Here is a 24968-nt window from a genome sequence, read left to right on the forward strand (position 1 = left end):
GAAATTTTACTCCTTTGTAATGGTCATTCATCTTCAGTGACTGGATACATATTCTGGCAATGCTGCCATAGCTCAGGACACTGTAGAAAATTCAATTTTGAGATTGTCATTAGAGGCTGTAGCCTCTTATGTGGAATTAGTGAGCAAAAATATAGTTTTCATAGAGAAAGAAAGAGTCTGAATGGAAATCACCACGACTTAACGCTGACACTGAGGAAGGTGGTGTGCGTGGTCGGGGGAGCCACCGAGATTCTCAGTGCCAGCACCTTCTAGCTCTGTGACTTCCACTAAGTTACTTCACTCCTCTGAATGTCACCTTCCTCATCTGTGAAACAGCAGTTAAGAGTAATTACCAAGTGGGATTGTTGGGGAATATGTCCAGTGCCTCCCTCAGTGGCTGGCACATGGCAGATTCTTAAAAAAATTCATGTGTTTGTTTGTCAGAATCACATTCATTGGGATATAGATCTGTTACTGGTCTGTTTGCTTGTGTGTGTGATGGCGGGGGGGAACTCAGTTAGTAATTCCCCACCTCAGATTCCCTAAATATGAGTGATCTTTCTTTGGGCCTGCTGCTCTGCTTATCCTGAGCTGACCTCCCCTGCAGCCTTGCTCATGCAGCCATCGGGGGCAGTGGTTAAAACTCTTCTGTTTACTTTTTCAGGTTCTCTCTTTCTGCCTAACCGTCCTAAGCCGCAGATTTGAGTTTCAAGCTGATGCATTTGCCAAGAAACTTGGGAAAGCTAAAGACTTATATTCTGCTTTAATCAAACTAAACAAAGATAACTTGGGATTCCCTGTTTCGGACTGGCTGTTTTCAATGTGGCATTACTCTCACCCTCCACTACTGGAAAGGCTTCAAGCTTTGGAAAACTCAAAACAAGACTGAGGTGCCCAGGGTCTGTGGCTGAAGACATTTCTGATTATTTCTGTCCTGGCAGCATGTTCCAGCTCTTGATGTTTTTAAACTTTTTTTTTTTAAAGGAAAATTATTAAGTACAGAAAAACCCAGATTTAAATACATTTAATATCTCATGTCAAAAAATGATTTTAATAATCCATTTCTTAAAAAAAAAAAAACACCAGAAGAAATTTTGAGGCTTAATGTTTTTAAAAGGCATGGTTTTATCTTTAGCATCTAATTTACCATCGACTTTTAAAATTACTTGAGAAAATACAAAACTTGTTTTATTTTCACATTTAGATGGAATCTGCATATAATGTGTTTAGCGGCATATGTTGAAAAGAGGAACACCCCCTCAGCATCCTCTGTGTGAGGCAGAGACAGTGGTCCCAAATCATTGTGTTCATACTTAAGTTGAGATTTCTTTTTGCTTTCATGCTATTGTGATCTAACGTGGCCAATCGATGTTTTAAATAAGGAAGCAAATAATCGGTAAGGCTGGTGTTAATTAAATGAAAGCAGTGAGGAATACGTTCTACTGTTCTACCAAATTTCTGGGTTCCGTCTCTTGCTTCACACTGATCAGGAGCTTCTAATACTACTTTGAAATTATAAATTATGTTTAGAATGTTTTAAATCACTGGGTTTTGTTTTTGTTTTTAGGAAAATATCAGTCTTTATCTTTATTTCTACATGGTGGATATGATCCCATTAGGGGTAAACTAGTATTTTTCAGAACCTTCAGCTTTTTCCTCATTTATACTCTTTTATTCAAAAACAGTACATCCTTTCACTTAGCAGAAATTGCCCTATTGAACAGGTTTTGCTATTTTTAAAGTGCCAGAATGTGGAAAGAAGAAAGGAAATGTTAAGAGACATAAGGGTGAAATACTGATGTTTCTCTTAAGGTATTTCAGGAAAAAATATAGTTTTATATCTCTTTCAAGGACAGAAGAGATTTGGTTTTTATTTTTGTAATTTTTATCAGGAGGTCATAAGTACTATTTAATCAGGCCTGATTCCATTTTTGAAAATTACAGTTCTTGATATGCAGCTAATTTTTATTTTCAAAACAAGTATCATGAAAGAGTTTCAGTTTTCAGAGCTGTGTGTTTGACTGCTTCAAATCTCTGTCCATTTTCTGAATGAGAACTGACTTTGCCTAGAGCTCCCACTCTCTGGTAGTGTTTCCCTTCTGGGCGTTTATTCCAAAGTGGAATCAACTGCACCTTTGGTATCTGGCCAGAAAGTCTTTTAGTCAGCTCATACTAGGTAATGTCTTTACATGGAAATACAATAAAAATAAAGGTCTAGTTTAGTATTGCATTATTTATTTTCCTAAGGCTAAAGAGGAGCAGTCCTTTGCTTTTCTCCAGCATCCTCTGTCCATGAATTCATGCTGTGATAACTGCCTTTCCTTCCTTCTGTGCCTTTAAATACAAATTTCCGTTCTGCACAAGTGAAACATTAAAAATTGCCAATGCAGATTGATGGACTTTGTCTTTGATTTGACAAAATTGTGTGTCATTTGTGACCTAGATATATGTTTATTACCCCGGAAGAGTCGTGAAGAGTAGGAAGCAGCAGCCCCGCCGCTGAGTGACGTTAGCGCCACCCGTGCCACAGCCGCTCTGGTCCTCCTCAGTGCCTTCCTCCCGCTCTGTTCCAGAGCGCCGCTGGTTCTTGATGTTTCCTCAGAAGCTTCGTCTGGAACCCCTCCTCCATTTCCGTTAGCTCAGAGGGTCCTGGGCCTATCTGGTCTGCTCCACCTGCCTCCTTGGGCTCCTTTACCTGGGGCAGCCGTCACTAGCTAGTTAATAGGTGATTGTTTTGACCTAGTTCCCTCCAGTTTATGGATGGCACAGGCATAGGGATGGCGGACGGTACCGGTGGGTTCCCGAGGTATTATCCAATCGGGCAGGAGGAGAGAGGCCAGCCAAGGAAGTAGGAGGCCTTCTGTACCCTGATACTCGCTGGATGTGCAGGGGCAGGACAAAGCAGATCCAGGCCTCAGGTAAAATGGTACGACCTCAGCGTGTTGATCTCCAAATCAAAGGTAGAGTATACGCTGCTTTTGTCTAACTTGGCCCTTTGCGGAAGTCTGAGAGCTTCTAGTAAACCTTACCTCTATTTAGGATAGGAGTAGAGTTCCTAGGATTAAGTCAATAATTTTAGTTCCACTGATGGTGCCAGCTTGCCCTTGGCCTTTATAGTCTCACTGTCATCCTTAATCCTTTGTGTGGCATTCCCCTCCCCCAGGAAGCCTTTTTCCGCTTGGTCTTCTTCATCAGTCCTTTGGATTCTTCTGCACGTATATGCACTAAGTTGCTTTGACTGTTTTGAGTGTTTTCTCATCACTAGCAGGAAGCTTACTAAGTACTACCTGAGAGCCTTACGTTCTGTCCTAGGTGCTGTGCAAAGAAAACACGACTGAGCCTTCAGTTCTCCACATGTCGCTTAGCAAATACCGAGTCCCTGCTCTGTACCAAGGTGTGTTCTCTCGGTGCTGGGGGATGTGCTAGTAAATAGATGGTAGAAGAATTGCTCCCTCATGGAGTTTACATTCTAGTGTGGAGGAGATAGGCAATAGAATATGTATATAATAGATACTAAACAGTGATACATGTTTTGGAGGAAAAGGAGAGCCTTTAACAGGTGTGCATATGTGTGAGGAGTGGGAGTTGCAATTATTTTTTTAAAGAATTTATTTAAAAATGTTCTAAAGATTTTTTTATAATAGTATTTTGGAGAGAGCACGCATGTGCATGCAGGCAGAGGAAGGGACAGAAAGAATTTCAAGCAGACTCCACAGTCAGCGTACAGCACAATGTGGAGCTCGATCTGACAACCCTGAGATCATGACCTGAGCTGAAACCAAGAATCGGATGCTTAACCACCCGAGCCCCCCTGGCACACCAGGAGTTGCGATTTAAAATACAGTGCTCATAAGATGTTGCTAGAGATAATGTCCAAACAAAGAAGACCTGATGGAAGTGAGTAGGTGATTTGCAGGAAGCAGGTGTTTTAGGAAAGAACATTCCAGGAAGAGGGAATAGTAAGTATAAAGGCTTGATGTGAGAGTGAGTCTGGTGTGTTTGAGAAACCCCAGAAGGCCAGAGCGGCTGGGATGGAATGTACTAGACAGAAATAGTGGGAGATACAATCAGAGGTAGGGATAAGGCAAATTTTACAAGGTCTTGTAGGCCATTGTAAGAATTCCGGCTTGGGCGCCTGGGTGGCTCAGTGGGTTAAAGCCTCTGCCTTCGGCTCAGGTCATGATCCCAGGGTCCTGGGATCGAGCCCCGCATCGGGCTCTCTGCTCAGCGGGGAGCCTGCTTCCCTCCCTCTCTCTCTCTCTCTCTGCCTGCCTCTGCCTACTTGTGATCTCTGTCTGTCAAATAAATAAACAAAATCTTTAAAAAAAAAAAAAAAGAATTCCGGCTTTTCTTAGAGTGCAGAGGAAGGGATCAGAGGGCTTGGGGCCAAGAAGTGATATGATCTAATCTCTGTTTTAACAGGATCACTACGCTTGGTCTGTTGAGGGACGAGGGTGCCACCAGAGGACTACTTAAGAGGCTCTCTGCAATACTTCTGGCAAGCACTAAAAATGGTGCCTGGGTGGTAGTCAGGGAGGTGGTGAGAAGTGGTCGGATTCTGGATGTATCTTCAAGGCTGAGCCAACAGGATTTGCTGATGGAGCAGATATGGGGCGTGAGAAAAAAAAAATAGAGGATGATTCCGGTGTACTTAGCCTCAGTAACTGAAAGCACGGAATTGCCAGTTACAGATAGGGAAGGAGGAAGGAGATGGGCATTCTGGAGGGGCAGGTGGGGACACACACTGCACACCGCTTAAGTTTGATTTGCCTACCAGACTTCTCAGGGGAGATGTTGAGGAGGCACTTGGAGAAATGGATTGATTTAAGAGGTGAAGTCTGGGTCAGGGACGTAGGGATGGAATTTAAAGCCATGAAACTGAAGGAGATCACAAGAGGAGTGAGAGAACAGGAGTCCAAGGACAAGCCATGTAGCCTTCTGACCTTCGTGTACAGGGAAGATGAGAAGTCAGCAAAGCAGTCTGAGAAGGACAGTGTGGAAAGCTAGTAGCCAAATCAGACAACACTCTGTTCCCATAAAAGAGAGCAAAACTATGGGATGATAGCAGTAGGTAGAAGTGGGGTTGAGAGAGTTACTGTGTTTTTTAACACGATGGGTGGGGATAACACCTGTGTCACAGGGTTGCTGTGAGGGCAGAATGAGATCACGTTGGCAGGGTGCTTAGCACGATATCTGATCATAAAAGCTAAGTGGTTAATAGTAATAGTTACTGTTAATAATTTACCGTAATTGCTATGATGCAAATAATCACAAGTAACAAAAAAGTGCCTATCTGAGCTGGCAGTTGGGAAGGAGGAGAGTATCACCAAAGGACATGATCCAAGTTTTGAAAGAGGAGTAGGAATCCACTAAAGAAGGGCAGAAGTGGTATTCCAGGGAACAGCAGTTGTAAAAACATCAGAACGTGGGGCATTTTAGGAATTGCAAGAAGTTAGGCGAAATGAGCCTGCAGAGGAAGATGGGCCAGGCCCAAGGGGTATGTGTGCCATAATAAAGCAGATATTTTCCCGAATAATACTCATTTAATAGGTATTAAGTTCCTGCTAAATACTGTATATTGTTGAAGGCCCAGAGGATCCAGCAATCCAGCAGTGAGCAAAACAGACAAGAACACCCTGTCTTCATAGAGCTTACGTTCAAGCTGGGGAGACAGCAGTATTTGTGGAATGAAGGGGTATTTGCTGAACAAATGAGTGAAAAGGAGAAATCGACCTGGTTGGCGATGAATTAGTGATGGGGTGAAAGCCAAAGGAGTTAAAGATGACCCAGGTTTCAGGTCTGGGCACCTGGTAGATGGTAGAACTAGTTACTGAGATAGGGTATGGTGAAGAAGCGGTTTGGTGGCAGGAGAAAGTCTTCGGTTTGGGACAGGTTGCATATGAGGTCTTTATCAGATAGGGTAGGCAAAGGGACATAGGACAGATTTCTCCTCATCCACCTAGAGCTAGACCCACTAGATTTTGTGACCTCATAGGCGACATGACAGGCCCAGAAACCAAAGCAACTGGCTGTGTGGGTCCTTGTCCTGTGGATGAGAAACAAGGTCACCATTTATCCTGGGAGTATCTCTGCCCTTCTCCAGACACTTAAGCATAACCTCTGGTTAAGCACAGCCTCTCTGCTGCTCTGCTGTTCTCATGCAGTGCTTTACCTGGCAGAGGACCTCGTCTGCTTCCGAGCCCACCGGGGTCCACCAGATCGATGCCCACTTCAGAAAGTGCCAAAATACCCAGCAGCCACCTCGAGACCCTGTGTGTCAGTAAAACACCAGAGCTCTGGCTGAAAGCCCTGGACACTGTTGATTTTAGCAGCGTGGGTTGGATGCTGGCCATTCGGGTTGGAAGATTAGTGATTTACTAAGTTACTTGAAACAAAATCCCAACTTCCAGGCTCCTGGAGCTCTGCCAGGGGCAAGTTTGGGACCTTGAGTCCTCACAGGCTACATGATGGAGGAGAAGCTGCTGAACCTTTGGAGGGAACTGGGCTGACTTGATGCAATGCTCTGTTAGGCGTCCCAAATCCCCCTTTTCCTAATTGCAAACAGGGGAGTTGAGTTCCTACTTCATTTTTGTTACACTAGACTTTGTCTCTTGGGTCAGTTGGGGAGATTCCTTCTCGATGGTGAAAGAAGTTCCATCTTGGAACATGCCTCAGGCCCACACAAGCTGAGACCAAATCCCTTCCTGGTGTGATGATGGGTGGGGTCTTCCTTCCTATGTATTGAATGCTTGCTATGTGCCAGGCATCTTTTTTGTTTGGTTTTGGTTTGAAACTTTATTTCTTTACAGGTGCTTTTTCCGTGTGTGTGTGTGTGTGTGTGTGTGTGTGTGTGTGTGTGTACCCTTAAGTTCTTAGCAAGTTTTAATTATACCATACATGGTTCCCTGCTGTAGTCACCATGGGATTAGCTCCTCACACCAGGCACTGTTTTAGGTGCTGGGGAATGGAGCAGCAAACGAGGGACCAAAGTTGCTGCCCTATGGAGCTTACATGATGTTGTTGAATAGTGACAAGTACAAAGGGGAGAGAATAAAGCCCAGGAAGGGAATCTGGGTTATCAGGGTGGGGATGAGAAGGTCACTCCAGAGTAAAGACCTGCAGTGAGGACACTGGCAGGGATGGGATTGTGGGGAAAAGCAATCCCAGCAGGGGCGCGACCTGTGTGGGGAGCCCCCCGGGCGCTGGCATGGCTGGAGTGCAGTGTAGACATGAGGTCAGAGAGGCTTAGGAGAGTCTTGTGCATCAGACTAAGGACATGGAATTTTCCTTGGTGAAATTCAGCCTCCAGGAAGTCTTAGAAAGGCTATCAGGCACTGGTGCCTAGGAATCATCAGCCACTTTCAGCCCTTTTAGATGCCCGAGTCGTAGGAATGAGGTGTAACTCTGCCTAAGATTCAAAATCAAATCCTCCAGTGGTAACTGAAATCCTCCAGTTGACTTGATTTCTGGAAAGTTGCAGAGAAACCCACGGAAAGCCCAGGGCCAGCACTTGAGGACACCTCAAGGCTAAGCCCAAGGCTTCCTGCAGCGTCGTGACTCCGCCTAGGAGGGGGGTCCCTCCTCCCCACCAGGTACAAATCGCCTCCCTGCTGCTCCCACACTCCTCCCTTCCTCCCCTGAGCCTGCTCCAGTAGCCACGGTGGAAGTGGGGCCTCCTGGGGGACGTGGAGGGCGGGCTGGGATGCTGTAATATAGGATTTCTCCAAGCATTGAGGCTGAGGCCACCTCTGTCCTGCAGGGCTGCCTCTGCTTATCTTTCCTGTTTGTCCCTCAGTTGGGATAAGGGGACTGAGACGTCACATGTGTTTGTGTGGGTGTGGGGGGCAGGGGAGGGACAACTGGGGGTGGGTTAGTGAGAGGAGTTCTTTGCCCTGCTGTTCGGAGAAGGGTGTCCCAGCTTGGGTGGGGACCTAGTGCCAAGTTTAAGGTGAGGTGTAGGAGAGCCCGGACTCCATCAAATGGTTGGATCTTAGACTGGAGTCCTATGCCTTCAGGAGGGGCTGAGGCCTGCAGAATGCTTTCTTTGGGAACAAATGCCCAAATCAGTAATAGGAGCATGAGGGTTGGTTACTCCCTGAATATGAAAAGTTTCCATCCTTGCATGAGTCTGAGGTGCCCGTCCTGCCCTTGCCTGCCCCTCCTGCTGCTCTGAGCAGCTTTGCTGGCCTACAAAGCTATGAGGCTGGGAGTGTGTGCAGGGGTACCCATCAGATCTAAGCCAGTCTCCCCTAGACGTCCTGAGTGAGAGTGGCGTGAATGCATATCACTTCTGCTATCATCCAGGTCCCACAGACCTGGGAACCCTTAAGGCAAAAACCAAGTCTTTCAGTCTTGCACGACCAGCTCCTCCCCAGGGCCAGCATATGGTGCATGCTGGGTCTCAGGAGGACCTTCTGTGTGCTGGGCCCTGGCAAGACCCCGGGTGTGTCCTGCTGGACACGGCTGAGTCCCTGCGGTAGCCATACCAAGGCCGTGAAGGCATCTGCCCAAAGTTACACAGCAGGTCACATCCTGACTCCAGCCCAGGTCCTTCCCACAGACCTTCCTCAAAGGCAGCATGCTGTCCTTACACTCGCAATTCAGGGTGTGCCCAGAGGAAGGTGCATGCCTCCCCTTGAGGAGCCCCTGACCATCCTGCCCAGACAGTGGTGGCCCAGTGACAGCCCACCACCCTGGGTCCACCAGGATTGAAGCCCAGCAACTCCCATCCTAGTTTGTACCCAAGTCAGGGGCTTTTATTTACAGAAAGGCCGGGATGGATCTCAGGGTGGGTGGGTAGGAGGGGGTCATGCCAGGAAGAGAAGGGGGATGGGTGTTTAAATACTCAGATGGGAGGGAGGCAGGGAGGAAGTAGTGGGGCTGGCTTCAGGACAGCAACCTCAGGGTAGTCACCCACCAGCAGTCACCCAGCAAGTCCAGGGGAAGGAGGTGGGATCAGGGACCATCAGAGACCTTAGTAAACCCACCCCAAAGAGGATGGCCACTGGAGGATGGCAAGATTAAGGAGACATTTGTTTTGGTAACTTCTGAGTTGGGCTCTGGGAAGGAAAGTCACCCATCTCTTTGGAGCTGGGACTCTCCAGTGACACTTGCCCTGTCTGTTGGCCTCACCTTCTCATTCCAATGCCCGCCCTCTCCTTCCCCCATATTTTAGAATTTCCTTTTTCTCCGAACTCCAGGGTCCAAGATGGAAGGTCCTGGGGAGGCTGGCTTCCTGGTCTGAGGGCTGGGATGCATGTCCACCCAGAGGGAACCCAGTCCTTTCCCCCCAGGATGCCCGCCAGGCTCTATCCTGGCCTTGCGCTCACGGCCCTTTGATGGATCCAGGCTCCGTGAGGCGTGCGGAGGCATAGGCTGAGGCTCCAAGGCAGGCTGCAGGCTCACAGAAGCCTGGCAGCCCCACGGGGCCTGGCAGGCCTGGCCGGCCTGCTTCTCCCGCGGCCCCTGGGGACCCTCGTGCTCCATCCTTGCCGTTGATTGCCTGGCCGGGCTGGCCAGGGAGTCCTGTGAAAGGGAGAAGACCAAGACATCAGGGCCTTCTCCTGTCTCAGCCATAGGATTTCAAGTCCCGTTTTTCAGAGAGGTGGGGACCGGATGAGATTGAGATTGAGGCCTAGACACAGGGTCTGAGAGTCGCATGACATTGTCCATCACTCCCAACTCCCATTCAGTGAGTTTGGGGAGCAAATGCCTCCTCATTTTCCTCCATGAAGCAGATTTTGGTGCAAGCCAGGAATTCCTCAGCATCTCAGTGGTCCAGTTCCCAGACAGACCCCACCCAGTGCTCCTGGGTGCCTCAAAGGAACGCCAAAGCTAGAGGCATGGGACTGAGATGGCCAAGCAGGAGGCCTCAATGGCAGAGACCCAGGTGTCTGCGGGTCAGGAATCCCAGAGCTGAGGGCCAGGGCTGCTAGGCAGGGTCAAGGTCTTACCTGGGATCCCCGGGGGCCCTGGCATCCCAGGGTGCCCGCGTCCCATCTCTCCCTGGTCACCCTTCTCTCCGCGTTTTCCTGTAAAGAAAGAAGCGGTCATTTTTCAGAACTGGAGAATGTTTTTTTTTCTACTTTGGTTGCTTTTCATTTCTATTTCATATAGCAATTATTCCTGGTTTGTGCTAGTTTATACTAGGGGAAAGTTGGAAATGTCTGCAGAACTGGTTAAATAAAGGAAGGTCCAGGTAGGATGGAAGGCGATAGCCAATCAAGTTCATTACAGGAAAGCAACTAACAATAACCATAGCATTAACTATGTGCCAACTCTACATACATAAATTACCCCCACATGTAATCCTCAGGACAATGCTATGAGGTGGTTGTTATTAAATCCCCCATTTTACAGATGATAAATCTAAGGTCCAGGGAGATTATCAGGTAAATTGTCCAAGTCTACAAGGACAAAGTAGTAGAGTCGAGACAGACAGCTGTCTTGTGACTCGAGTTTGCTTGCTTTACTACATTGCTGACCTGCCTCTGGGCTTCCAGAGGCACAGAAAGATGTTTATGGGGCACCACTAAGCAGATCTGTAACAAAACAACACCCCTCCTCCAAAAAAACCCCAAGTTATAAAACAATACATTCATTTCCTTCAATTTGCTACTGAGAAAGCAAGCCCAGGAGTCACATAGGACTTCTGGAAAACTTTGCTGTGGGAATAGGGGAAAGTGTACCTCATCCTGAGAGCGGAGATGATGAAAGAGAAAACAAGAGGCTGAGCCATCCGTCCACATAACCCATAACCCAACCCGCCCGGCCTTGGCCAAGTCCACACCACCCAGCCCCCATTCCCACCACAAAACAGCACTCACCCTTGGGCCCTGTGTTGCCAATCTGACCCACGGCTCCAACGATGCCAGGGACACCCCGAGGGCCAGGGTGCCCATGGGGTCCCTGCTTGCCTGGATACCCAGGAGGCCCAGGGGGTCCTGGAGGACCCACCATTCCGACTGCACCCAGGGCCTCCCGCTTGGCACTCACAGCGACCTCTGCCAGTTGCTCTGGAGGAGGGGAGGGAGATGAGAGGTCTGTGGCATGGGGTCAGTTCAGTGAAACAGCGTCCCTAGGCCCGGCCCCTGGACGTGCAGAGGCAAAAGCTATGTGTTTCATCACCCCTTCCTCCGCGGTCTGCGGAAAGACCCAGGGAGGCCAGAGATGTACAGAGGTTCCCAGCCTCTCCGAAGCAGAGCTGGAATGAGTACCCGGGCCTGCAGCCCCTTGGGCAAGGCCACTCGGAGAAGCTGCTGAAGGGTGGCACCGACCAGACTTGGACTGGGAAGAGGAGGGGTTGCCGCGCCGCTCTCACCTTGCATCATCTTCATCATCACGGTCACTATGTGCTGGTCGCTGGCATCTCGACCCTGCAGGCGGACAAGGCCTTCCAGGAAGAAGCCCCTGGCTGGCCCCCCATGCTCCCACCGGAAGTCCATGCAGCATCGGACTGAAATCCCTTCTGCCGCACCCACCCCCTGCCTGCCCGTTTTGGGGCCTGGAACCGGCCTCGGGGAAGCCAGCTGGCTCCAGGAACTCCCGGCCTTTGCGGGATCAGCAGGACCCGCAAAGGGATTTCCCCACGGGCTCCCCGCTCCGCCTGGCCCACTCACCGCCACTCCCTGTCTCCCGGGCAGTCCGGGCAGGCCTCGGTCTCCAACCAGTCCTCGAGGGCCGGGGGGCCCGGGGTAGCCCTGCACCCCCGGGGCGCCCGCATCCCCGTTGGGGCCCGGGTAGCCGGGTTCTCCGCGGACTCCTTGCTGCGGAAGCGGGGGGCGGGGGTGCAGAGAGGGGATGAGACTTCACCGGTGCGGGGAAGTGGGGGGTGGCGGGGAGGGAAGCTGGTGGGGGTTGGCGAGGAGGGGAGCTGGTGGGGGACGGCGGGGGTAAGGAGAGGAGGCGGGACAGGGGCTGGACTCACCTGTCCCTTGGGCCCCGGCTCGCCAGACTCGCCCTGCAGGTACAAGGCAGCTCGGTCACTACTCGCGGAAGCCCTGGGGCCCGCCCCCTGCCCCCGTCCCGCCGCCCGCCCCGGCGCAGCCCGCTCACCTTCTCGCCTTTCTCTCCCCGGAGGCCGGCCACCCCCGGGTCGCCCTGCAAAGGAAGCACAGCGAGTCAGGGTACCGGGGACCCCTGCCCAGCGCCGCCGCCCCGCACTCCTCCCGGGACGTGGGTAAGGGAGGCGCTGGTACTCACCACGCTGCCGCGGGGTCCGGTCTTCCCTGGGGAGCCCTGCAGCAAGCGGGGAGTCACGGACTTGCTGAGTTCCCCTCTCCCCGGACCGCTGTCCACTGGGGTTCCCGCAAACCCCGGTCCTGGCCACACCCCTCTGCAGCTCCGCGTCGCCCCCGCAGGGCTGCGCAGGACCAGCCCTAGGCTTGGAAGGCTCAGGAGTACCTACCAGCCCCATGCCCTCCCTCCCCCATCCCCCGGCCCCCCTCGCAGGACTTGGGGCCTCTTTTCAGGTATTTTCCAACCCCATTTGGTACCTTGTCTCCCTTGATGCCTGGCAAGCCTTGGGGCCCTGGAATTCCGGGGGGGCCTTGCTCCCCTTTGGGTCCCTGAGGAGAAAAGAATCCAGAGCAGGAAATCAAATGAGGTGCCCAGACCTGCTCCCCACTGCCCCTCACAGCTGGCCTCCACTAACCTGCCGTCCTTGAGGGCCTGGCTGCCCCACAGGCCCTCTCTCACCCTGGTCACCCTGAAACAGAAAGAAAAGGATGACCCGAGGACTTTCAGCAGGGGCACCCCCCTCCTCAGCCCCCTCTCCAGCCCCCAGCCCCTGCTGGCCAGGATGCCCTCCATTCCCGTCCTCCCAGCATGGAGGTCCCTTGCTCCACTTCACAGACCAGCAGACTGGGGCCCTTGTGGGAAGGCCTCAAAAGGCTGGGCAGGACTAGGCAGGTGCTGGAGCCATTGATGGGACCCAGATCCTGGGTCCAGTAGTGCTAACTGCTGCAAAGGCCCTTGGGGGAGGGGGAACCACTGTTACCTTCTGCCCTATGACGCCTCGGGGTCCAATTTCTCCTTGAGGTCCTGGCTCTCCCTGGGGGACAGAAATTGGGAGTGAGCAATAGGCCTGGTGGGCTCCCCACCACCACCACGTGGAACCTGCTGGGTTCCACGGCAGGCTAACCCCGTATCCAACCTGGGTCTCAGCTAACTCACTTCCTCAAGGAAGCCCTCCCTTATCCCCTGTTCTTAGGGTCCCCGTACTTTTCCTTCAGTAGGACCCCACACAGTTGTAGTCAGTCATCATGTGATCATATATTTAAGATCTTTTTCACCAAACTGAAAGCTTTGTCTGAGTAGGAGACTATCTCAGCATCTAACATGTTGCAGGGATTTGGTGAATGTTTATGGAATGAATGAATGAATGAATGAGTGAATGAATGACTCTGCTGGATTCTTCACCCCAGTCAGCTTGGCTGTCTGAACAGATCATGCCCATATGGGACAGAAGCAATCCCCACCATCACTGCATTGTACATAGAGAAACAAAGACCCGGAGAGGGAAAGGGAGTGTGCCTGGGTCGGTGGATCAGTGGGTCAGTGGCACAACCCAGACTAGCTTCCTGATCACCCCCAAAACTAGGGCTTCACCCCACACTCTCACCCAGGCCCCCATACTGAGTGCAGGGTCTTCAGGCCTGGGAGGGGGACCAAAGCAAGAGCCCTGTGTCAGGGGAAGGGCACTTACCTCCTTCCCAGGAGGACCAGAGAATCCAGGGAGGCCCTGCTGGCCTGGTTCACCCTGCAGGAAAACACAGGTTTAAGGTGAGTCTGGGGGAGGGAGCAGGGACAGTCAAGCCCTTGACCTTGGAGAAGCCTGGTGAACACTAAACAGAATCTAGAACCACATGACTTGGGTAGAAAGTGTTCTTGGTCAGGTCCATGCCATCTTGTCTCCACAGGGGTTGGGGGAAGCGGCAGGAGGGAGGTGGTTAGGTCCAAGGGATTTGTGTCCAGGCCATTTCTTTGAACCTGGGGTGAGGCCTGGGTCTTGCAGTCTTTTAGCCATTACCCCTGGACCCTGCCTGCATGAAGCCAAATCCGTCCCCAGCTTGGAGTCACCTTACCTTGTCTCCTGGACTTCCTTTTGTCCCGGGCTGGCCCGGCACACCCTGGAGAAAGAAGTTGATATCAGTTTCTCCCCTGGCATTGGGGAGCCCCAGGCACCTGCTGCTTTACCTCCCACCCCCAATCCAGATTCCCTCCCTTCTTCAGCACTGGCCTGTTCGAGCCGAACAGCAGAAGGCCCAGCCATGGCATCACAAACTTGACCATGCCCTGAGCCCTGTGTACACAGGAGCCTATAGTCTATGGGGAGAAGAGGAACACCCTGCGCTCACAGGCACATGCGATATGGGAACATGGTCTGCACCTGGGCGTGATATCTGGCTTTGGCCTCAGTACCCCCAGCAGGAAGGGGGGGTCCCATGGACTGGGCTCCCAGAAGGTGTGCAATGGAGGTGGAAGGCCGAGAGAGATGGGGAAGGGCATTCCAGGCAGAGGCACCTGCAAAGGCCTGAAGGTGTGGGGGTAGAAAAGGCAAGGCCGTGTGGAGAAAGGAGAGGACACAGAGGCACAGTGGCTGATGAGGATGGAAGGATAGGGTGGGGTCAGATTGTGGTGGTCCTTGAATGTGAAGATGAGCTGTGAGGACAAGCATTGTGGTTTGGGGACTCAATAACTACTTCTTGGATGACTGGATGGAATGACTCTCCTGGAGGCAAAGACGGCCATGGAAGGTGCTGAAGCAGGAAGCAGCCAACATGGACAACTAGAAGGGTCCAGGAGAAGGCTGGAGCAACTGTTCAAATGAAGAGGCCTAAGCGAGGCCAGAGGCCACAGAGGTGGTGATGAGGCCTGGGCTGGGTAGGGACAAGGGACTACAGCAAGGACCCTGGATTTGTGGATTTCCGCCTCATCAGCCACTCATCCCACCATGGGGAAGTGGGCAACATGGAGGAGGAGAAGCAAGTTGCCCATGGGGCAGCCCCCGGTGCTCCACCCCACACTCACCGCTAGGCCCTGGTGGCCTTGGTTTCCTGGCCGCCCCGCCTGTCCTGCTCTGCCCTGGGAGAGACAGAGAACCAGAGGCACAAGTGAAAGCTCCAGCTAGAGAGTCCATGGCTTCAACCCAAGTGCAAGTAGGGAAACTGAGGCCCAAAGGTGAGGAGGGATGTGTCAGTGACACACTTGAGGATCTCAGTGTCCTAGGCCTCTGGGATCAGTGTGATGAGACTCAGGGCCTGAGCTGGGAGGGGCCCTGACCCTCCACAACCAACCAGCAGTCTCTGCACCTACCTTCATGCCAGGTGTGCCTGGGGTCCCGTCCTTGCCGTCGATGCCTGGAGGGCCCTGCTCAGAAGAAAAGTTGAAGGGAGACTCACAGTGAGAAGATGCCTGGGGTCAGGCTGCCCAGCCATATCCCTCTGTGACAGCTGCTGTGTGCAGGTCAGAAGTGGGTCTGGTTATCTCGAGAACCCCCACCAGCCAACTGGGAGAAGGGAGCAGAAATGGGAAGAGGATTTTGGGGAATGGACCACAGTCCTTCCTCTGTGTGGGTGATAGGTGTTCCAGATGGCCACAAGCTTCCCCAAATCTCTACTACATCACCACATGCCCTATTTACAGGTGAAAGAACTAAGGCACAGCAAGAGAACATTTGCCAAGGTCATAGAGCAGCCCGCCTGCAAAAGAGTTCAGTCTAGAATCCCAGGCTCCTCATCCTCTAAGAGCTTGGACAGAGCTGACCCTGCTCTCTGTCTGGGTAGGCCCAGGCCACTTACGGTTGCTCCCTTTGGGCCTGTTATTCCCTGGGGTCCTTGAATACCTTGGCTGCCCTGCAAAGTAGATAGAAATGAGGTCACCTTCAGGAAGCTATAGCCCCGTCTGCCTGTTCAGAGAGGGAAGCAGCTGAGAAGAGTGACCTCCAGGTCCCAGGATCCCCCTTGGAATAGCCCACACTGTGCAGGGGCTGGAGGAGAAAGGCCTGGGAAGGAGTCAAGGTCAGCGCTGAGCTGATGGGCCTGGGCCTGGGCCAGGCTGGGCAGTGCAGGGGAAGGATCCAGTGCTCACTGAGACCTCTCTCACCTGCGCTCTGAGCACCATTTACTGAAGAAACACAACAACTAAATACAATGTGTGGACTTTGTTTGGGTTTTGATTTGAACAAGAACCGTGAGGAGACATTTTTGAGGTACCTGGGAAACACGGGACACAGACTGGTTATTTGCTGATATTAAGGAATCATTGATAATGTTGTTGGTATGATAATAAAGATACTGGGATTAAAAGAGAAAAAGTCCTTTTTAAGAGAGGCATACAGAAGTATTTAGGGATAAATGACATGATATTAAGGGATTTGCTTAAAAATATGAGCAACAGCGGTGGCAAAATGTCAATTTGGGGAGACAAGGATATGGAGGTTCATTATATAAGTCTCTACTTTTATGTATGTTAAAAAGTTCCATAATAAATAAAAAGGCTACTTTCTGCTCAATTTTTCTATAAACTCAAAACTGCTCAGGAATGAAGTATATTAATTAAAAAAAAAAAAGTTAAGAGAATTGGGATGTGGACCAAATCCCATTAGCCCCATGGCTGATTTGCTGGAATTTCATTGTCTGGTCGCAACGAGCCTGGGACTGGATCCCATGGCTTCTCCCAAATTGAATTTGATCAGCACAGGCTGGGCTTGCAGGAGTGGGGGCTGGTGGGGTGACTGGGCCCCTAGCACAGAGGCTCCTGCCCCACACTGGTCACTCACCTGCAGAGACTCACAGAGTAATGCTCGCACACACACTCATGCAGCCACACAGACACAGAGTAGCACACACTCGCACACATGCAGCCTCAAAGACACACAGGCTAATGCACACACCCGCTCACACAGGAGCCCTGGCGGGAAGCTGAGCCTCTCCCAGTACTCTCCAGGACCCCTGACTGGACAAGGGGTTGCTGAGTACTCACCACATCGCCCTTCTCCCCTGCTCGGCCTGGTGGCCCCCGTGGACCTTCCTCACCCTGGCAAGAAGGACAAACGAATTTAGATCACATGGGCTCCGGGGAGCCACATTCCCTTTGCAGCCCTAGGAGCTCCAGCAGGAGGAGGTATGTGTACAGGAGCAAGAGGATACTTACTGGTGACCCAGAGGCACCAATGGAGCCCACCATGCCTTTGTACCCACGAGGACCCTGGGGAGAGGAAAGAGTTACAGTCAGTCCAGGCTTGACCCCAGAGGCCAGAGCGCTGGTCATGACAACCCTTGCATTCCATGCCCTACTTACTTACCGTCTCTCCTTTGGGTCCCTCCATGCCTGGGTAGCCCCTGATGCCCTGGGGACCCTGTCAAGACAGAAGAATGACAGCAATGTCAGTTTAAAGGCCCACTTCATCATATCTTCTTTGATCCCCACCCCTGATCTTCACAATGCCCCTAGGAGGCAGGCAGCATAGTCCTTATCTCAGAGAGGGGACGCTGAGGCTCAGCAATGGGGGAGGGGCTCACCAGGGTCACTTGGGGGACAGTGGTAAAGCTAGGGCCTTGGCTGGGTCTTCTGGCTGAAAGCCTTAGTCCCTGTCCCCCACTTTCTGACAGCCTCAGCTGCTCTCTCCCCACCCAGAGACATGCCAACTGGACACAGGTGTTTCTTCTACAGGTTGGAGGCCAAACCCTGGGAATGGCTCCACTAAGATTTCCTGGGATGGGGAGGGGAGGGCCAGGGGGAAGTGTTCCTTACCGGTGGTCCAGGGATGCCTTGCTCTCCAGAGGCACCCACATCTCCTTTGGGACCCTATGGGGCAGGAATGAGTGATTAGACAGGCAGGCAGATGGAGAGACAAACATACAGAAAACCAAAGATACTGTCCCCTTCCCAGAAAAAGCAGACAGGAAGGACCCTAGAACCCATGTAGTCCTTCGTGACAGATGGGACATTTGCCTGGGCAAAATGACCTGGAACATAGGCCCCCTGCCTCTCAGCTCAAAGCTCAGTCCCCAGAGACCCACAGGGGAAGGAGAAGGGATGAAGAAGGGAAGGCTCTTGTTAGGCCTTCTTCCTACACACTCACCGGCTTCCCCTGGCGGCCAGGATCTCCCAGAACCCCACGTTTGCCAGGATGCCCCTGGAGGGAAGAGGGAACTCCATGTGGGGTCCCCTCCCAAACACCTGCTCTGCCCCCCACAAAGACTTGTGCCAGTAGCTTACCTTCACTCCCTGCAGCCCTGGGGGGCCTTTCACCCCCGCTGGACAGTTGGTTGGACACTGGAAAGAAAATCCCACCGGGTTCTGTGCTCACCGGCCTGCTCAGGTCAGCTGGGCAGTGCTGCCCCAGCTTGCCAACTCCCAAATCCTCCTCTCACCCCACTTGGTTGAACCTCTGTGCCACAGCCCCTCCCCAGAGCCCTGACTCTACCTCTGAAGAGGACCCACCCCTTGCTCCCATTAGCCCCGCCCCATGGCCTCCTCACCAAGAATTCTGCGCTGCCTTCCAGGCCCTGGATGGTTCCAGGTCGGCCCTGAGAGGAGATGTATGAAGATGGAGCCTGACCCGAAACTTTCCACCCCAGGTTTGTGCCAGAGACCCTTGTTCTTACCCACGTGGGAAGTATGAGGACACTTACCGGTTTGCCGGGTGGCCCCGGGGGCCCCGATGGCCCCTCTGGTCCAGGATCCCCCTGGAAGCAAGAGGGGCCAAATCATATTCCCACCTGGCTCTGCCATTCCCCCATTCTCCCTTCCCCATCTTCCCCCACCCCCCACCCCCAGGTCCCTGCTACTGCCCAGCCGACCCTGTCCTCCAGGTCACTTTCTGTGATCTGGGATGGCCCCAGCCCTTGGTTTCCCTGAAAGACCTAGAGGTGAGTGGGCTCAGCACAAGGGGGTTCTGCCCCAAACCTAGAAGACCCCTCTGCTGGCCAGAAGGAGGCCCAGGAGCTACTGGCGAGACTCCCCAGCTTGCCAGCTTGGAGGTAAAGGGCAGGAGGCGGAGTGAGCAGAGGGGTGGCTGGGGCTCACCTTGGGGCCTGTGACTCCAATCTCGCCTGGGAGGCCAACAGGTCCGGGTGGCCCCTAAGAGCAGAGGCATCACTGGCCAGGCTGCCTCGGAGGGTTAGCCCACCCTGACACAAAGATAAGCCCCTTCCCCACTTTTACTTTGCAACCAAGCCCAGAGAATCCCAGGGCCTGCCGACAGGCCCTGTGTGTCTGGCCCAGAGTTCTCTGGCACGTCTGCTCATTCCTAACACCATCACAGTGTGCTGGCCCCTCCCCTGGATAGCCAGTCCCCTAAAAGCCCTTCTGTTTCCTTCCCCAAGAGTCCCAGGGGCCCTGCCCCATCCAAGAGGACTTACAGGAGGTCCAGCAAAGCCAGGGCCCTGGAACAGAAGGAAAGGAGATTGGGTTCATGGCTCCTTTTGCAAGTCCCCCTGCCCGCCGCCCCCCAAAGGGTTCCTTGAAACCCTTGCAGATTACACTCACTGGCAGACCAGGGGGACCTGGGAGACCGGGCTGGCCCTGAAAGAGCAATGGGAGAGGCTGGGGTCTCCTGTGTCCCCGCTCCTCTTACTATAGACCCTCCCTAAGACTGCCCAAGCCAAGCCCCCAGCAGGCCACTGACCTTGACTCCAGGGATCCCCATAGGGCCAGGCTCCCCCTTGGCTCCAGTTAGACCCTGAGGAAGAAGAAGAAGGTAGATCAGTGAAGGGCAAACCTGATCCCTGAAACATGGGACAAGCTAGGGCCTGAGGTCACTCCTGGGTGGGACCAAGCTGCCTTTTACCCCACTCCATGAAGGACGAGGGGCCCCAACACCTTGTTTTCTCTTCCCCCAGTTCCCACAGCAACCCTGGGAGGCAAGCAGGCAGAACGATTACCCTCTTTCAAAAGATGAGAAACCAAGGCCCGAAGATTTATCTGCATAGGCTTCACACCTCCCAGTTTAGGAGCTTGGAAGACCTAGATGTAGGTCTGGATGGGCCATTTCTTGTCTTTTATTTTTTTTTAATATTTTATTTATTTATTTGACAGAGAGAGATCACAAGTAGACAGAGAGGCAGGCAGAGAGAGAGAGGGAAGCAGGCTCCCCGCTGAGCAGAGAGCCCAATGCGGGACTCGATTCCAGGACCCTGAGATCATGACCTGAGCAGAAGGCAGCGGCTTTACCCACTGAGCCACCCAGGCGCCCCGGGATGGGCCATTTCTTGACGTCTGCCCTTGGCAACGTTTCCTGAACCTTATTGTTCACATCTGCAGAATGGGTTAATCATGTTTACCTCTCTGCATACATGTGAGAACCATTGTGCTAGTGGAAGGCCATGGTTTTTGTTTTCTTTTTTTTTAAGATTTTATTTATTTATTTGACAGAGGTAGAGAGGTCACAAGTAGGCAGAGAGGCAGGCAGAGAGAGGGGGAAGCAGGCTCCCTGCTGAGCAGAGAGCCCCATGCAGGGCTCGATCCTAGGACCACGAGATCATGACCTGAGCCGAAGGCAGAGGCTTAACCCACTGAACCACCCAGACGCCCAAGGCTATGTACTTTTTAATTTTTGCAGGGTGGGGAAAATCTGGAGAGGCCATGGGGCTGCTCATAGCTCCTGTGACCCCTCTTGAGGCAGCAGGACAAAGGCACTTCATGGGATCTCTTTTCCCTCCCATCTTTTAGTGATTGACCCAAGTGTATTCCTCAATCAGATGACTGTCCCAACGGTCCTGGCTGTGTCCAGAAGCTCATGACCTTGGAGCCCCTGGGAATTCTGTGGTATCAGCGGATAATCCTCCTTTCCTGAGTTGCTCCTGGGGCTGCGAGGGGGCAGGGTAAGGCAGGGATGGGGGAAAGAAAGGCCAGCTCCATCTATAGGATTCAATCTGATACTTGGAGGCCAGAAATTGTGAGAAAAGTGAGACTAAATCGGCTGCAGGTGAACAGAACCCCTCTTTGGGCCCCCATGTGCCCATGACTCATGCTTCTGGGGCAGCCATGAGGTCATGGGTCATATGAAGGTGAAGGGAACTCATAGCTCTACAGTCTCTGCTGTCCTGCTCTGAACAAAAGAGCAGGGAAGATGCCTGAATGGGGCTCTGGAAGTCAGTGAGTGGAGCCCAAACCTGCTTGCTTGCTTTCTTTCTTTCTTTATTTATTTATTAAAAGTTTTATTTATTTATTTGATAGAGATCACAAGTAGGCAGAGAGGCAGGCAGAGAGGGGGTGGGGGAAGCAGGCACCCCACTGAGCAGGGAGCCTGATGTGGGGCTCGATCCCAGGAGCACGAGATCATGACCCGGAGCCAAAGGCAGAGGCTTTAACCCACTGAGCCACCCAGGCCCCCCCCCCAAACCTACTTTAGCCGACACTCAGGTACTCACATCAATCCCAGGCTTCCCGTCGGGCCCATCTGGCCCTGCTTTGCCAGGCTCTCCCTTAGGTCCCTTAAAGACAGAGGTGGGCCAAATATTAGCCAGAGGAGGGCAAGAACTGGAAGGGTCAAAGATCAAAGGTGAAAAAGCACTCACCGGAGGGCCAGCTTTCCCCGGGGGCCCCTTGTCACCCTGAAAGATACGAGTTGGTCAGGCAGCCCCCTGTGGCTCATGCTAGAGCAAATGGTCACATGTAGGCCCTGGCTGATCCCACATGCTGATCTCCTCACCCTCTTTTCTTCTGCCCGGGTCCCCTCAGCCTTGCTTTTTTTTTTTTTTTTTAATTTTTAAAATCTTTAATACCTTCCTTTCCCTCAAAACAAAAACAAAAAAACAAACAAAACTAAAAAACCCCCAAACCTAGGTGGATTGAGACCACCTGCAGCCAGGCCGGAGAGGAGGTTGTCCACAGGCTTGCAGGTTACAGGCACACAGGTGTCGCTGAGGTGCCAGTGACAGGCCTGCAGAGAGGGCTGCTGGCTCCAAGTTACCTCAGAGAGTGGGTGCCTCTTGGATTTGGGCGAGGGTGGAAGAAATTTGGGACTTTCAGAAAAACATGAAGGGGAGGAGAGCTGGGTGGGCAGCTCCTCTTTTTTTGGATTGGGGTCAGGAAAAGAAAAGGACAAGGACCGAGAGGGCCTGCGAAGGGGGCCGATTCAGTCTGTTCCCAAGGCAGGCAGGATGTCCTCCCCCAGCCACAAAGGACTCATGGTGGCAGAGAGACATGGCCTGTGGAGTCCCAGTCCACCGCAGAGAGGCCTTCTAGCCGTCCAGGGCCTGCAACAGCCAGAGAGCCTGGCGGGGACCCAGCGCCCTGTGTTTGGGGGGCGGGGCACCAGGTTAAATAGAAGTCTGTCCAGACGGGTAAACATGGAGCTGGCCTCCTGGGGGAGCCTCCTGAATGAGGCATTTAACCCTCCCCAGGCTAGGGAGAGCAGGGAACAAGGCCTGCTGGTTCTAAATCGGGGAGAAAAAATGCAAAGGGAGAGACAGGAGTCTAGCTTCGGCTGGTCAGCGGTCTGACCAAGGCTTCCAAGCCAACCTGAAGAAGCACCCGGATGTGCCAGGGGGCACAGCGAGATGTTAAGGCGTCTCCCACCCCAAAAAAGACGGGAGAGTAGGGGTGGGGGATAAGGGATCGCTGGGAGCTCCGGCGGGTAGACGGTAACAGCAGCTCCTTGTCCGCGGGCGGCTATAACGGGCTCCGGGCTCCCCATCTCAGGGCTGGTTTGAGGTTTTCCAAGAACAAACGGGCTCCTTGTGGCGCACGCCGGCGCCGCCTACTCACCACAGGGGGCGCTGCATCTGCAGGCACCGACCCCACCGCCGGGGCTTCCAGCCCCCCACCTCCACCCCCACACCGGGGCTCACAAAGTTCCCCTTTGTCCGCAGCTTCCCTCCCCCTCCCATCCCAGGTTAGAGACTCACGTCGATGCCGTCAGATCCAGGCACTCCCGGCGGCCCTGGGGGGCCCGGGGGCCCCGGTTCTCCCGGCGGACCTCTCTGAAAACACACACAGGGGTGCAGCCCTCAGACTGTGCAGGGAGCCGTGCGTCCCAGCCGTGAGCCTCCCCGGGAAAAAACTGCGTCCTTCTTTGTACTGAGAACCTGCTGTGTCCCGCACTGTGCACCCCGAGGTATATTCATCTTACGGAATGCTCAGAACCGGGGGGGGGGGGGGCGGATACTAGGACGAGCCCCAGTTTGCAGTTGAGGACACAGGCTCAGAAAGATTAGGAATGATCGCGGAGAGTAAGCGGTGGAGCCGGGACTCCGGGTTAGGGCCGCCCGCCTCCTTCCACGGGACCACGGCTGCCCTCGCGCCGTCGCGGTGGGGAAGAGATGGAGATGCTGATGGCGCAAGGAGTCACGGCTGGCAGGGGAGGCGGTGCCCAGCAGACGGTTGGCTCCAATCAACGGTTGCTCGTGTTATTATTTTTAGGTGAACAACAGGTAACCCCCCACCCTCCAGTGCGGGTAAACCCGAAAGGAAAGTGGGGGAGGCGCAGCGAGAGGGGACGTAGGGAAGGGAAGTGTGTTCTCTCTTCCCCTCAGAGCACCCCTCTCCCAGCACCGTTCCTCCGCCCTCCCCTGGATTGTCCTCAAACGGGGGCCAGCCCGACCCAGGCAGGGGGCCCGCGCCCGCCAGGTGCCCTCGCCCTCCCGGGCGAGAAGTGCCAGCCTGGAGCCCGCGCCCAGCCCCGTCGTGCCCCCGGCCCATTAGGCCCCCCCAATCCTCCGGCGACCCTCGGCAGCGCGACGGGGGCGCAGGAGCCGGAGCGGGGCCGAGCGGCAGCAGACGGGCTCAAGCGGCGTCTGGCTGGAGCCGGGGCCCCCCGAGAGGAGGCGGGGCGGAGGCTCCGGAGCCCCGTGAATGGGCACCATTGTCTCCCCAGCCACCTGGGCTCTCGGGGCTGCCAGGACCGGGCGCCAGCTCCTGGCCACGCTGCGTGTCCCAGGCTGGGCCGAGCGTCTGCGGACAGGGTTCCTCCGGCTCCCCGGCTCGTCTGTCTCTTTTCGCGGCACCGGGGCGCGCCCTGCATACGCACCCAGGGAGGGGACGGGCGCCTCGGGGCTGCGCCTAGCCGGGGCCGGGGGGTGCCTGCCAGGCGAGCGGGGAGACAGGCCGAGCCCTTCACCAGCCTTCCTGGGTCACTCACCCTAAACCCCACTCCCCGCACCCCGGCCCCCGCGCAGGGACGGCCGCGGGACTTACCATCTGCGCCAGGGCGAGCCCGAGCACCTGGAGGAGCAGCAGGAGGCTGCGGGGGGCGGCCGCGGCGGACATGGCGGGCAGCAGGGTCGCGGAGGACGGGTGCCCAGGTCCACGCTCGTACCGGCCCGCAGAGGCTCCGGGCGCGGCGGCGCTAGCTGCTCTCCGGCGGGGCAGGCGGGGCGGCGGGAATATGCGGCGGGGCGGGGCGGGGCGGGGCGGGGGCCGCGGGGTCTGTCACCTGAGAGCGCCAGGGGAGGAGGGCCGGGGGTGGGCGGCCGGCGCCCTGCGCCCAGCTCCGCCCCGCTCCCTCCCGCCGCCGGCGCCCACCCTCTGCGGTCGGAGGAGCCGCCGGGGCGCGGGACTGAGACCGTGGTCCGTTTCTCTGGGAGGAGGCGCAGGGCCGTCCTCCTCCAGCCTGACCTCCAGGGCCCGGCACCTTCCCCCTGACCCGCAGCCCGCGCCCGATCGCTTGAGCCGTCTTCAGCCACTTCTGCCCGAGAGCCCCGGCCTGGGTCCGTCCTCTCTCCTCCAGGGCCCAGGCCGCCGAGAGCAAGTCTTAGGTCCTGCAGACCTTGGAGCAGAGGCCTCCACCCACCTCGCCCAATTCCACAGACCATCATGCCTCTTCCGTGTGAAAACCCTCGCAAGCCCTTCCTGGATCAGCCATCCCGGGAACACCCCCATCCTCCTCTTCCTTCTTGCTTCACCGCCAACTCCATAGTGGAGTTGTCTGTGCCCTACCTCCAAACTCCCTCATCTCCCTCTCTCCTCCCTGCTTCCCCCAGGCTAGGACATCAGTCTTCTTGGAGGCCACCGGTGAGGCC

The 24968-nt window shown here is 54.2% G+C and overlaps 2 protein-coding genes across 3 annotated transcripts in view; one reads left to right on the forward strand and one right to left on the reverse strand.

Moving 5' to 3' along the window:
• ZMPSTE24 (zinc metallopeptidase STE24) overlaps window positions 1–2391 on the forward strand; it is a 40012-nt gene extending 37621 nt beyond the window's left edge. For both annotated transcript variants that reach the window (XM_032877400.1, XM_032877399.1), the window contains one exon: window positions 665–2391. In XM_032877400.1, coding sequence (XP_032733291.1) covers window positions 665–889 — 225 coding nt within the window. In that variant the 3' untranslated portion in view covers window positions 890–2391. The remainder of the gene's footprint in view (window positions 1–664) is intronic.
• Window positions 2392–8739: 6348 nt separating this feature from the next.
• On the reverse strand, window positions 8740–24309 carry COL9A2 (collagen type IX alpha 2 chain). The gene is made up of 32 exons (XM_032877401.1): window positions 24145–24309; window positions 22857–22931; window positions 21525–21560; window positions 21378–21440; window positions 19634–19687; window positions 19495–19530; window positions 19368–19391; window positions 19033–19086; window positions 18639–18692; window positions 18486–18533; window positions 18223–18279; window positions 18086–18139; window positions 17755–17808; window positions 17306–17359; window positions 17155–17208; window positions 16984–17037; window positions 15801–15854; window positions 15316–15369; window positions 15031–15084; window positions 14085–14129; window positions 13706–13759; window positions 12998–13051; window positions 12653–12706; window positions 12495–12566; window positions 12202–12237; window positions 12055–12099; window positions 11927–11959; window positions 11619–11765; window positions 11321–11375; window positions 10827–11015; window positions 9954–10031; window positions 8740–9525 (listed from the first exon to the last, which is right to left on the reverse strand). The coding sequence occupies exons 1-32, from the start codon at window positions 24214–24216 to the stop codon at window positions 9326–9328; spliced, it is 2067 nt and encodes a 688-aa protein (XP_032733292.1). The 5' UTR covers window positions 24217–24309; the 3' UTR covers window positions 8740–9325.
• Between the last annotated feature and the right edge of the window lie 659 nt (window positions 24310–24968).

The sequence above is a fragment of the Lontra canadensis genome, unplaced genomic scaffold (genome assembly GCF_010015895.1).
Source record: "Lontra canadensis isolate GAN:19392208 unplaced genomic scaffold, GSC_riverotter_1.0 scaffold60, whole genome shotgun sequence".
NCBI lineage: Eukaryota > Metazoa > Chordata > Mammalia > Carnivora > Mustelidae > Lontra > Lontra canadensis.